This window comes from Rhinopithecus bieti, unplaced genomic scaffold (assembly GCF_001698545.2).
Source record: "Rhinopithecus bieti isolate Rb0 unplaced genomic scaffold, ASM169854v2 scaffold_28163, whole genome shotgun sequence".
In the NCBI taxonomy this organism is placed as follows: Eukaryota; Metazoa; Chordata; class Mammalia; order Primates; family Cercopithecidae; genus Rhinopithecus; species Rhinopithecus bieti.
This window is the reverse complement of record NW_016813718.1, coordinates 1,664,231-1,678,730: the sequence shown is the minus strand read 5'-3', so window position 1 is coordinate 1,678,730 and position 14,500 is coordinate 1,664,231. Positions and strand designations below refer to the sequence as shown.

Here is a 14,500-nt window from a genome sequence, read left to right as displayed (position 1 = left end):
AGTGTAGTTTTCACTTGAACACATTAGAGATAAATGGTCTCATTTAAAAGAAGCCATCAAGAACTGGGATCCTTTCTTTCTACATCATTTATTAGTATGTTGCCATTGCTTCCATCCTCAACATCATAACATGCTGCTGGAAATCCAGCCATCACATCCTACTTCCAAGCAGAAGGGATTAGAGCAAGGGACAAAAAAAGGGCACTCCTTCCACTAAGTCAATTCTCAGAGTTTTCCTGGAAGCCCCACACAATGACTTCTGCCACCCCTAACTTCAGAGGAGCTGGGAAATAACAGTGTTCTAGCTGGGCACTCAACAGAAGAGGGATAATGTGGATTGGAGAGGCAACTAGCAGACTACACTCCACTCACTAGGTGAAGACCACTTTTCCTCACATCAGCAAAAGCATATCAGAAACGTAGGGAAAAAATGCATTCACAATAGCAACAAAAACTAGATGCTTTGAGAATAAACACAGCAACAAAAGCACAGGAAGCTGTGTGAAACATTGCTGAAAGACATAACTATGATCTGAAAGAATTAGACATAGCATGTTTCTAAATAAAAAACCTCAAAGATATGTTTTCTATAAACTAGTCTCTAAATTTGATATGATCTTTAGATTTTCACCATATTTATGGGATTAATAAAATAGTTCTAGTTCATGTGAAATTTTCCACATATCACAGAGCTATCATGGTTGGGAATAAGCAGATAGACTGATGAAACAGAAAAGCATCCAGAAACAGATTTATGTTTTTGTGGAAGTTTACTAAGTAATAAAAGGGGTGTTTCAAATTAGTAGAGAAAGAACAGACTTCTCTACCTGTATTTTCCAATATGGCAATTACTAGCCACAACTTTCTGTTCATACCATTAAATGCAATTCAGTTCCCTGAGAGTGCAGCAACATTTCAGTTACTTAGAAACCACAGGGGACTAGTTGCTACTGCATTGGACTGCACTGATACAGATATTTTTTGTCACTGCAGAAAGTTCGACTCAACAGCGTAGCTCTAGATGGACAAAAGTTAGGTCCTAAATCGAGACCTTGGTTGCTTAGTTGGTTGGTTGTTTTTTAACTCCCCAGGTAATCTTAAACCAGTTGCAAACCACTGATGCAGGTGATAATCATCATGCAGTTGACAAAGATTTAACTCACATATTTCTGAATTTTTTCTTCATAGCCATATTCTTTCACTTTGTCACTGGGGATTATTTTTGTGGTAACGCCATATGGCCACTTAATGACAATAATGAAAGGGCCAGCTTAGACTACTTGTTTGTCTTCAAGGAGATATACTACAATTTGCACTTGTGTTTGTGCCCATGGAGTAAAGTTTGAGGCTGTTTTTCTAAGCTGTGCATATACTTTGCATTAGCCTGTGAGTTGGGTAGAGGAAGGACACTGAGGTGATTTGTGGGGAGAGTAACATAGACCCCAACAGCTGCATTTCATCTTTTCTTTGCTTATTTATTGGAATCGATGCCAGGCAGAAAATACTTTCTTTTCTAAATATGAGTTAATAACTTTCCTAAGATCTTTTCTAAATTTGGGGACTTCTCCTACTCAAGACTCCTTTTGAGAATACTTTTATGTTGATTTACCATCTGAAAATAATCTGTGTCCAACACAGATGTTTTTTGCATGAATATTATGTATATATACAATGCTTTTGACGCTCTTCTAATTAATGGTTTGCACAAAGATGCAGATAGTATTTTTAAATACTGTTACATTAGGGTGAAATTCTCAGAGGCCTGTACTTTGCCATGACCAGTCTTGTTAAATCTTCATCCATGTAGCAAGTTCTAATTTTAGAAGCATGGCTTCCCCAGACGCCAGAGCCAGCCATCAGGCTCATCAGGCTCATGTGCACTGTGAAAAGGATGTATGAACCCTGCCATACTCAGAAAATAGCAAACATCCATGTGCATCTTGCTGTCTATGAAAACTGATTTCTTAAGTTAGTAGGTCCCCTGTATGCCTAGCAAGTGATTCCCAACCAGTTTTCCAATATACTGCTTAATTTCTAGTGATTTCAGAAAGCTTCACTTCTCAGATTCATATAATTTAAATTTGTTTAAATATGTTTATTTCCCATACAGCACTATGGTGGAGATTATGGCTCCAGAAAGGTTTGGGGACACATTGGTAGACTTCAGAAGGGTACTAAAAGAATTAGAGTCATTGCTCTAATGTAAATCATTAAAAAGTATCCCTGGCCGGGCGCGGTGGCTCAAGCCTGTAATCCCAGCACTTTGGGAGGCCGAGACGGGCGGATCACAAGGTCAGGAGATCGAGACCATCCTGGCTAACACAGTGAAACCCCGTCTCTACTAAAATACAAAACTAGCCGGGCGAGGTGGCGGGCGCCTGTAGTCCCAGCTACTCGGGAGGCTGAGGCAGGAGAATGGCGTAAACCCGAGAGGCGGAGCTTGCAGTGAGCTGAGATCCGGCCACTGCACTCCAGTCCGGGCGACAGAGCGAGACTCCGCCTCAAAAAAAAAAAAACAAAAAAACAAAACAAAACAAAAAAAAACTATCCCTAAGGTACATTGAATTTGTTAACTTAAAAAATAAAATCTTGGCCGGGTGCAGTGGTTCACTATAATCCCAGCACTTTGGGAGGCTGGGGCAAGTGGATAACTTCAGGTCAGGAATTCAAGACCAGCCTGGCTAATGTGTTGAAACCCCGTCTATACCAAAAAAATACAAAAATTAGCCAGGTGTGGTGGTGCGCGCCTATAGTCCCACCTACTTGGGAGGCTGAGGTGGGAGGATCACTTGAACCCAGGAGGCGGAGGTTGCAGTGAGCCAAGATTATGCCACTGCACTCCATCTAGCCTGAGTGAACAAGTGAGACCCTGTCTCAATTAAAAAAGAAAAAATCTTAGAGGAAAAAAAGAATAGGTGAAAAAAAAATAAAATAAGGCTTGGTGCCATGGCTCACACCTGTAATCCCAGCATTTTGGGAGGCTGAGGTGGGCAGATTACTTGAGGCCAGGAGTTTGAGACCAACCTGGCCAACAGAGTGAAACCCTGTCTCTACTAAAAATAGAAAAAACTAGCTGGGATGGTGGTGCACACCTGTAATTCCAGCTACTCAGGAGGCTGAGGCATGAGAATCGTTTGAACCCAGGAGGTGGAGGTTGCAGTGAGCTGAGCTTGCGCCACTGCTCTCCAGACTGGGTGACAGATTGAGACTCTATCTCAAAATAAAAAGAAAATCATGTGACCAGAAAGCTAGTAATTGAATGGCTACAGTGGCTCATGCCAGTAGTCCCAGCACTTTGGGAGGCTGAGGCTGGAGGATCACTTGAGCCCAGGAGTTCGAGACCAGCCTCAGCGATGTGGTGAAACCCTGTCTCTGCAGAAAATACAAAAATTAGCCGGGAGTGATGGCATGTGCCTGTAGTCCCAGCTATCCAGGAGGCTGAGAAGTGGAAGGATCACTTGAGGCCAGGGAGGTCAAGACTGCAGTGAGCCGTGATAGCGCCATTGTACTCCAGCCTTGGCAACAGAGTGAGACCCTGTCTCAAAAAAATAAAGTTAGTAATTGAAAAAGCACAGTAGAAATTAAATGTGTTTCACCACAGACTGTAGGAGGTAAAAGTAAATTCAGGTCTCTGTCAGCTTTGGTGAACCATAAGATCTGGTAATTTATCTGAAATAGTTTATTGGAAATACATAAGTGCTCATATGTGAAGCCAACAAAAATTAGTGTTTCGTAGTTTTTTTGTTTTAACTCCCACAGTGTTAAAACCTAAGCAGAAAAAGATCATTGTTTCCTGCTTAAGGAATGTTCTAAGGAATCAGGTGATTATATTGAGTCCTACTGTTCTGATGGAGTACAGTGTTGAGTGAATTTTCCCCCAAAACATTCTTTGGAGACGGTTTTTCTAGGATACCTCCATAGACCATATATGGGTGTTGTATTCCTCAGCTTCTGAGTTGTACCATGGAGAGTTAAGAAGTAGCCCAGGTAAACTGTATTCCTTATGCACAACTTATAACCAACACTTCATTCTCCAAAATGGAGTCACTCTCATGAGGACACCACTGACATGAAATAAGGCCAGAGGGTATGATACGTGTTGCAGTGTCCTGTAAGATCCAAGTTTAAGAGACTGTCTTTCTTGGAAGTGTCTGATACAGGTAGTAGGTACTAGTTTCTGGTATCTAGATAGGCCAGAAAGTTTCTCCCAAGTATCAAGTGCAAAGGATCTGCTGTGAGTCTGCTCAGTTCTAGAAGGTGTAACACTGCTTCCTCTCCTTTAGAAATTCCAACAAATGTGTATTCAGAAAACAGTATTGGCTAGCTGTTAAACTGTTTATCATTCAGAACTCTAAATGCTTTCTAACAATGTATCTATTATTTTCTAGGGACATTCCAGCTACATCACACACCTTGACTGGTCCCCAGACAACAAGTATATAATGTCTAACTCGGGAGACTATGAAATATTGTACTGTAAGTATGAATGATCAGATATATATGGGCTGAGACATGTCTGACAGGGGTGCTAATGAACAGGCTGCATGGAATCGGAATTATGCGGAGAATGCTTGCCAGACTCTTTAACCTGACAAAGCATATGTTACACTGAGCTAAAGTAATGAGAATCTCAAATGTGGTTCACTTCTCCAAGAGTAATGAATTAATGTAATAGTGTAGAACGGAAGGCACGTGTAGTAATAAGAAGTTACTCTGTCAAACTGATGCTGCTCTGAATGGTTTTTCATTTACTACTTCTCCTGGAGGCAGAGAGGAATATAATGGATAGGCATTTATGCCTTTTAGAGAGAGGAAAAAAAAAAACTTCCCATGGGAAACAGTTTGTGGTTTTATAAACCCTGTTAAAGTGAACACTTTCTTTTCCTTTTTAAATGTGTCTTAATGTTTTTCAGTGTATGGATTATAAATACAAGTAAACGTGGCTAGTTTGAATCAAGATGCACTTTCAAATACATTTGTACACAAGCATTATGATTATACTTCCTGTTTCTGAATTTAAAGGGGACATTCCAAATGGCTGCAAACTAATCAGGAATCGATCGGATTGTAAGGACATTGATTGGACGACATATACCTGTGTGCTAGGATTTCAAGTCTTTGGTAAGGACATGACACCTGATGTAAAGAAGTGGCTTGTGGGTTTTTCATATATAATATTTACTTGCTAAAATTTATAAATGAAAAACAGTCTGTGTGTTCTTTAGCTTTATCACTATTAATGTCAGCCTCAGAGAAATAAAATGTATTAGAATTGAACAAACATGGCATTTGTATTTTGCAGAATCCAGCACTTTTGGTCCTCAATATGAAAGACAAGGAATTCACATTAGTGCAGATTACCTTCCCGTTTTTCTTTAAGTGAAAATTGAAGTTATTAAATTTGGAAAGGCATTTTTAAGTAGCTTGAGATACATACCATACAGTTCACCTATTTAGAGTATAAAATTCAGGCTGGGTGTGGTGGCTCACACCTGTAATCCCAGCACTTTGGGAGGCCGAGGTGGGCAAATCACCTGAGTTCAGGAGTTCGAAACCAGCCTGGCCAACATGGTGAAACCCTGTCTCTGCTAAAAATACAAAAATTAGCTGGGCGTGGTGGCGTGCACCTGTAATCCCAGCTATATGGGAGGCTGAGGCAGGAGAATCGCTTCAACCTGGGAGGCAGAGGTTGCAGTGAGCTGAGACTGTGCCACTGCACTCCAGCCAGGGCAACAGATTGAGACTCCATCTCATAAATAAAGTGTAAAATTCAGTGGTTTTTGTATACTTAGTTGTGTGACCATCAAGCTCTAATTTTATGACATTTTCATTATCCCACAAAGAAACCCTGTACCCATTAACAGTTACCCCATCTCTCTTATCCTCTACCCCACCCCCCAGCAACTACTAATCTGTTTTATTGATTTGCCTATTCTGTATAGTTTGTATAAGGGGAATCATACAGTATGTGATGCATTGAGACTAGCTTCTGTGATTTAGCATAATATTTTCAAGGTTTATCCATGTTACAGCATGCATCAGTACTTTACTCTTTTTTATGGCTAAGTAATATCCCATTCTATGGATAGACTACATTTTCTTAATTCATTCATCTGTTGATGGACCTTGAGTTGTTCCTACTTTTTGGCTATTATGAATACCACTGCCATGAACAGTCATGTGCAGGTTTTTGTGTAGACATGTTTTCATTTCTCTTGGGTATTTACCTAGGAGTAGAATTGCTCAGTCAAATGGTAACTGTATGTTTACTCTTCTGATCAACTGCCAGACTGTTTTCCACAGTGACTACATTTACATTTCCACCAGCAGTGTATGAGGGTTCCAGTTTCTTCATGTCCTTGTCAGTGTATATTATTATTATTTTGCATGTGGATGTCTACTTGCCTTACACCACTTGTTGAAATACAAAGACATTTTTAGTAGAATTATATAAAGATAACTATGTGGGACTTCTTCCTAATCTGACGTTTTGTAAATTTCTGGAAATCTGACCTCTATGACTGTTTTCTAAGCCTTCCTTAGTATTTAGGTATCCTTCTGAAAGGGTGAGAAGATAGATGGAAAAATTAAAATAATAAAGCATTATTTACAAAGAATTAAAAAGAAGTGTTATGCTCAGGTTATTAAAACACTGGATATGGATGTGGCACCAATACCTAAAGCAATGCACAAAAATCAGTATTTTCTCTAACAATATATCTCTGCCTTCTGAGAATTGAGTTCTCCAGCCTGATCATAGATCTGAACATTTCTTTATGCTATGTGCATTAGAAAAATAATCCATTATAGGTGATTGTTCAAAACACAAGTGCTGGCCGGGCGCGGTGGCTCAAGCCTGTAATCCCAGCACTTTGGGAGGCCAAGACGGGTGGATCACGAGGTCAGGAGATCGAGACCATCCTGGCTAACCCGGTGAAACCCCGTCTCTACTAAAAAATAAAAAAAATTAGCCGGGCGAGGTGGCGGGCACCTGTAGTCCCAGCTACTCGGGAGGCTGAGGCAGGAGAATGGCGTAAACCTGGGAGGCGGAGCTTGCTGTGAGCTGAGATCCGGCCACTGCACTCCAGCCTGGGCGACAGAGCGAGACTCCGTCTCAAAAAAAAAAAACAAAAACCACAAGTGCTGTCAAGTTAGAGAAGCCTAATAGGCCAGGAAGAAATTAAACACAAAATAATTCTGTCCATAAACAATTTCATTATTCTAGGTGAAAATGAAGCAGTGACCCATAGCTGATAGCTTCTGTGGTTATTTAATGAAGACTTTATTAAATTAAGAGAGACCAATTTTAAAGTATTTTGACTTGTTTTTAGCAAATTTACCAAAAACGTATTTGTTCTCTGGAGTAGCATTCAACCACAAGTGGCCAACATCTCAACCCTTAAATGTTCCATAGTTTTAATCTAGCCTAACAAACAGAGGTCTGTGAAAATTATGTTCAACGTGATCATTAGTGCTGCATAATGATTCAGAATAATTAAATTTGGTGTGTCTTATTTTGGGACATAATCTTTCCAGGAAAATTCTATGGGATAGCATGCTAAACTATCCCATAGAATTTATAGTGGATGGCCTATGCTTTCTATAAGAAATAGTCTCTCTGAGGTTTTCTTTGAGGTGCTTCCCTGAAAGAAAACCTAGACTACACTTTGAAGACTTGGTGTTATGGCTTTGTTTTTGAACCTTGTCTATACAAGTAACTGATTCCCTCCATCCAGAAACTTTAAAAAGGAAGAGCTTATTGCTGAGGTGTAAGTCAAGCTGAAAGTAAAATAAATTATTAGCACCACCTGCTGGTTACTATTGAGTACCACTGAGTTTTCCATTTTAGGGCTATTTTGATTTTTTATTAGTTAGATTTTGGACAGGACTTCATTTGAATGAAGAACAGTGTGAGCCACTGAGAAATCTGTAAAGGAAATGTTAACAGCTAAGAGTTTGAACATAGATAAAAGCTAAACAGATTCTAAAAATAAACATATGTAACATCACAGTTATACTTCTTCGGCTAATTTTTCTGCATCCCTGTGTTTCCGTATCAAAGGTGTCTGGCCAGAAGGATCTGATGGGACAGATATCAATGCACTGGTGCGATCCCACAATAGAAAGGTGATAGCTGTTGCCGATGACTTTTGTAAAGTCCATCTGTTTCAGTATCCCTGCTCCAAAGCAAAGGTAAACTCACTCTAATAAAAACTAATGTTATAAGGCCTTCTGTCCAGGGATGATTCTCCATCAATGGCAAGAAAGTATTTGTAGGTTACCGATTCCTCTCCATGCTACTCCAGCACACAGAGGGAGGTAAGAGCCATCGGTGAGCATCCAGCCAGGCGGTGCTTGTCTTCTCCCCTTTCCTAAGGCTAAGGAGAAGCAAGCTGTAGAAATGACGACTGATGATGGCTTATTCCTGTTTATTTATTGTCCGGTTGCTTTTTATTTTGATTTGTTGGCAATTTAAAACCTCTCTAAATATTTTTAAATATTTTATTTGTTGGACACATATTCAACATTATAAAACTAATGGAACTGTTTCCCAAATCTCCTGTAATCCTGCCAACATAGTAAGTGTTCCCCTAACCATTTCAGAAGAATAATTACTAAGCTCTGGCAAGTATATTACCAACATCTAGAAGAGACAGGCTTTTAGCTATTTTTTTTTTAAACATATAGTATGAAAATACAGAGATGTCAAATTCTTCTGTTTTGTTTCTATGTAAAGTGGTAATAAAAGGAAATAACGGCTAGTCTTACTCCTGAGATTCGATGACTTCTGGCTTTAAATTGGATTGCCCATTTCACAAGCTGAGTTTACCCCCCTTATGTATCACCTCCGTTTCTGAAACAGGCTTGTCAAGAACGAGTTGAATTTTCCTGTCTTGATTTATTTCATATAGGCTCCCAGCCACAAGTACAGTGCCCACAGCAGCCATGTCACCAACGTCAGTTTTACACACAATGACAGTCACCTGATATCAACTGGTGGAAAAGACATGAGCATCATTCAGTGGAAACTTGTGGAAAAGTTATCTTTGCCTCAGAATGAGGCTGTAGCGGATACTACTCTAACCAAAGCCCCCATCTCTTCCACTGAAAGTGTCATCCAATCTGATACTCCCACACCGCCTCCTTCTCAGTCCTTAAATGAGACAGCTGAAGAGGAAAGTAGAATAAGCAGTTCTCCCACACTTCTGGAGAACAGCCTGGAACAAACTGTGGAGCCAAGCGAAGACCACAGCGAGGAGGAGAGTGAAGGGGGCAGCGGAGACCTTGGTGAGCCTCCTTATGAAGAGCCATCCAATGAGATAAGCAAGCAGGGCGAAGCCACCCTTCCAGAGGACCAGCAAGACCCTTTGCCCTCGTCCTAACACCCTGGCTTCAGTGCTACTCTTTTCCTTCAGCTGCATGTGATTTTGTGATAAAGTTCAGATAACAGGATGGGCAGTGATAGAGAATCACTGTTGATTGAGATTTTGGTTTCCATGTAATTTGTTTTCTTCAGTAGTCTTATTTTCAGTCTCTCAAATGCAGCCAACTTAAAGGTTTAGTTTGGTGTTTACTGAAAATTAACCAAACTTAATACTAGGAGAAGACTGAAACATTAATGATGTCTCACAAATTACTGTATACGTAAGTGGTGTGATGTAAATACTGGAAACAAAAACAGCAGTTGCATTGATTTTGAAAACAAACCCCCTTGTTATCTGAACATGTTTTCTTCAGGAACAACCAGAGGCATCACAAACACTGTTACTCATCTACTGGCTCAGACTGTACTACTTTTTTTCCCCCTGAAAAAGAAACCAGAAAAAAAAAAGTACTCTTACTGAGATACCCTCTCACCCCAAATGTGTAATGGAAATTTTTTAATTAAGAAAAACTTCAGTTTTGCCAAGTGCAGTGGTGTTGCCTTCTTAAAAAAATGCCGTTTCCTTACACTACCAGTGGATGTCCAGACATGCTTAGTCTACTAGAGAGGTGCTGCCTTTCCTCAGTCATAATGAGGAACGGTCCCTTAATTTCTTGTGTGCAAATCTGTTTTATCCTAGAACTAAGAGAGCATTGGTTTGTTAAAGAGCTTTCAATGTATATTAAAACCTTCAATACTCAGAAATGATGGATTCCTCCAAGGAGTCCTTTACTAGCCTAAACATTCTCAAATGTTTGAGATTCAAGTGAATGGAAGGAAAACCACATGCCTTTAAAACTAAACTGTAATAATTACCTGGCTAATTTCAGCTAAGCCTTCATCATAATTTGTTCCCTCAATAACAGGAGAAATATAAATACAATAAGTTTAGATTATTGGTGCTTGAAATTTATTGGTTTTGTTGTAATTTTATACAAATTATATGAGGGATAAGATATTCAGCAAATTGCAAATTCTTTTTTTACAGAAATGTGGGTAATAGTCAGCAATTTTTTTTACCAACAGCATACTTAACAGATTTGCTCTGTAGCAATTTTTTTTCTGGTGGAGTTGCCATAAGTCTTCTAAGTCTAACGTGGCTATCCTACTATTTTGGGCAATGCATGTATTATGCATTGGAAAGGTTTTTTTTTTTTTAAGTTCTGTTGGCTAGCTATGGTTTTCAGTACATGTTTCCTATTGTAAGAGTAATTGCTGACAAACATGTATTTCCTATATATTTGTTGATACTTTGATTATAAAAAAGTGTTTTGATTTTTTAACTTGCTGCATTGTTTTGATACTTTTTATTTTTTTGGTCAAATCATGTTTAGAAACTTTGGATGAGTTAAGAAGTCTTAAGTATGCAGGCGTTTACGTGATTGTGCCATTCCAAAGTGCATCAGAACTGTCATTCCCTTCTAATATCTTCTCAGGAGTAATACAAATCAGGTATTTCATCATCATTTGGTAATATGAAAACTCCAGTGAACTCCCAAGGACATTTACATTTATATTCACATGCTGTATGGAAGGCTGTGGGTGTGTGTGAAGGGGCGAGTGGAGACACTGTGTGTATCTCTAGATAAGAAGATATGCACCACGTTGAAAATACTCATTGTAGATCTCTATGTGTATAGGTATCTGTATATCTTTCCTTTTGTTTACAACTGTTAAAAAACCTCAAAATAGTTCTCTTCAAGAGAAGAGAGATTCCAAGCAACCCATCTTTTTTCAGTATGTTCTGTACATAGTTATCAGAGCACGCCAGTAAGTATCAGGCATATATATCTGCCTATTAGCAGCGATGATTACACCATCAGATCAGCATGTGCTATACTCCCTGCAAGAAATATACTGACATGAACAGGCAGTTCTTGGAGAAGAAAGAGCATTTCTTTAGGTACCTGGGGAATACAGCTCTCAGTGATCCGCAGGGAGTTTCTTTGAGAACATCAGTCACCTTTGGGGTTGCCGTGTACAATGAGATTTATAATCATGATACTCTTCGGTGGTAGTTTCAAAAGACACTACTAATACGCAGGAAGCGTTCCAGCTATTTAATGCTGGCAACTACTGTTTAATGGTCAGTTAAATCTGTGATAATGGTTGGAAGTGGGTGGGGTTATGAAATTGTAGATGTTTTTAGAAAAACTTGTGAATGAAAATGAATCCAAGTGTTTCATGTGAAGAAGTTGAGCCATTGCTATCATGCATTCCTGTCTCATGGCAGAAGATTTTGAAGATTAAAAAATAAAATAATCAAAATGTTTCCTCTTTCTAAGTGCGTCTTAACTCTTTCTTCATTTATACTGCTAGTTTCCATGACTATCCAGTTATCAGAAGGCAGGACAATTCAGAAGACAACATTTATCAGTGGGCTACTGCTGCTGCTGTGGATGAAATCATTCTGGTAGTAACAAACTCCCATCTCATAATGTTAGAGGAAATTACTTCTGATTCATGTTCCTATTGAATATGGGGATAGCTCTGTTTTCATTTATTTCATGTCAACACTTTCTCTCATGTTTAATATTGGATAATCCTGATGATCTTGGTTACCCGTCCAATGAGGCTGCCTCGCAGTGTTAGCCTTTGTGAAGTACTTGACCTCAGTAGGCCACGGCATTCTCTGCTTTCTCCCATCTCTCCCATATTGCTTAGTAACGCAGATCTTCTGTATACCACAGTCACAAATTGGCCACTACAAATTTTCCTTTATGAAGAATAGGTTGATAGTATTCCAAACATTCCCCAGTTTTACAATCAATCATAGACATGATGAGGTTTTCATTATTGCCTTACTCGCCCCTGGTTGACTGAATATTCACAGCCACTTACATATACTAACCCACGAGAGGCTATCCTGGGGTAGGAGTTCCATTTTCACTGATTCTGAGACAGACTGGCTAGTGGGCACCAAAACAAACCCACTCAACAATGTGATTTTTCTTTAAAAGTAAGAAAATCCAAAACTTATTTATGGAGAAATGATGGATTAGATTTTGGGCACAGTGAGGTATTGTATCAGTGTTAACTTCTAGAAGCTTAAAGCTGGAAATAAAGGACAAGTACATGTTTTTAGGACCAAGAAGGCTGAAGAGCAGATGGGCAGGATATGGACCAAGAAGAGCTGCTCCTGGAGGAGCACCTACTGTGGACCCAACATCCCCCAACACCCAGGTGCTCAGGGATACAGGGAAGGTGACTGTAGATGAGGAAATGAGTTTGGGAGGTTTAGTAACCAGCCCATGTTCGATTACATCATAGCCATGCTGAGACTTTGTGTTCTAGAACTTCAAAATCTATACTTCCTCCACCACAGTAGGAGAAAGACATTCATTAGACACAGAAGGAAAGGACCAAGGTAGATTCATAGACTTTGGAAAGGAGATAAGGGAAACAGAAGAGAGTCTGTGTCAGTCTCGGTCCTCAGTCTGGGAGGAGGCGAGTCCACAGCATAGCAATGCTACACATCTGCATCAGCATCACTGACGCCCACCCTGCTGGAAAAGTCCCTTTGTCAAAGATGCCCACGACCGGAGTCTCCAACAGCCACAGAAACAGAATGGTCTGTAGGTATGTTTCCCAAACAAAAAATAGGTGCATCTCCTTGTGAAGGGGCAGCTCCTCTCCTCACAGGGACTCATGTAATGTTAGTCATTTTGTGGTGATTGGTTCACCTTTCCAAAAGAAACCTGAATTTCTGCTCTACCTTCCCTTCATTAATAGATCCTGATAATAGCCTTAAAAGCTTTGATGTAAAGAAGACATTTCCGGCTAGGCACAGTAGCTGACACCTGTAATCCCAGCACTTTTGGGAGGCTGAGGCAGGTGGATCACTGGAGCCCAGGAGTTCAAGACCAGCCTGGGCAACATGGTGAAACCTCGTCTCTACCAAAAATACAAGAAAAAAAAAAATCCAGGTGTGGTGTACACCTATAGTCGCAGTTACTAGGGAGGCTGAGGTGGGAGAATCGCTTGAACCTAGGAGGTGAGGTTGCAGTGAGCGGAGATCGTGCCACTGCACTCCAGCCTGGGCAACAGAGGAGACACTACCTCAAAAATAAAACATTTCCTAGACAAAGGAAAAGGAAGAAGAACAAATAGAAAAGTTTGTCTCCTGGGAACGTGAGCCTGTTTCATTTCTTTATCCACCATCTCTTCATGGGTGATATCCTCAGGAGACCATGACTTACTGAACTGACCACTTTTAAAGAATTTGCCAATCCAAACGGGACTACATTCATTACTAGATGCTGATGTATGCTTTATTTATTTATTTATTTATTTATTTATTTATTTAGAGACAGAGTCTCGCTCTGTTGTCCAGGCTGGAGTGCAATGGCGTGATTTTAGCTCACTGCAACCTCTGCCTCCTGGGTTCAAGTAATTCTCCTGCCTCAGCCTCCCAAGTAGCTAGCTGGGATTACGGCCGTGAGCCACCATGCCCAACTAATTTTATTTGTATTTTTAGTAGAGAGAGGGTTTCACTTTATTGGCCAAGCTAGTCTTGAACTCCCAACCTCAGGTGATCCGCCTGCCTCGGCCTCTCAAAAGTGCTGGATTACAGGTGTGAGCCACCGCTCCCGGCCTGATGTACGCTCTTAAAGGCCAAACAATTGTTCCCACATCCTCTCCCCTGTATATCACAAAGCATCAGTATTTAAACATCCACCATGAGCCTTGTTGGATTCTGATTCAAACAAATGGTAGAAAACATTAAGACAACTGGGGAATTGTGAGGACTGGGTATTTCATAAGCAATTATTTTAATTTTTAAAAGTGTGGGCCGGGCGCGGTGGCTCAAGCCTGTAATCCCAGCACTTTGGGAGGCCGAGGCGGGCGGATCACAAGGTCAGGAGATCCGAGACCATCCTGGCTAACATGGTGAAACCCCGTCTCTACTAAAAAATACAAAAAACTAGCCGGGCGAGGTGGCGGGCGCCTGTGGTCCCAGCTACTTGGGAGGCTGAGGCAGGAGAATGGCGTGAACCCGGGAGGCGGAGCTTGCAGTGAGCTGAGATCTGGCCAGTGCACTCCAGCTTGGGTGACAGAGCGAGACTCCGTCTCAAA

General features: G+C 40.4%; 1 protein-coding gene across 2 annotated transcripts in view; it reads left to right on the top strand.

Annotated features, from left to right (window-relative positions):
* EML4 (EMAP like 4) overlaps positions 1-11,708 on the top strand; it is a 165,264-nt gene extending 153,556 nt beyond the window's left edge. For both annotated transcript variants that reach the window (XM_017848901.1, XM_017848902.1), the window contains 4 exons: positions 4,389-4,476; positions 5,023-5,121; positions 8,063-8,193; positions 8,913-11,708. In XM_017848901.1, coding sequence (XP_017704390.1) covers positions 4,389-4,476; positions 5,023-5,121; positions 8,063-8,193; positions 8,913-9,383 — 789 coding nt within the window. In that variant the 3' untranslated portion in view covers positions 9,384-11,708. The remainder of the gene's footprint in view (positions 1-4,388; positions 4,477-5,022; positions 5,122-8,062; positions 8,194-8,912) is intronic.
* The last annotated feature ends 2,792 nt before the right edge of the window (positions 11,709-14,500 follow it).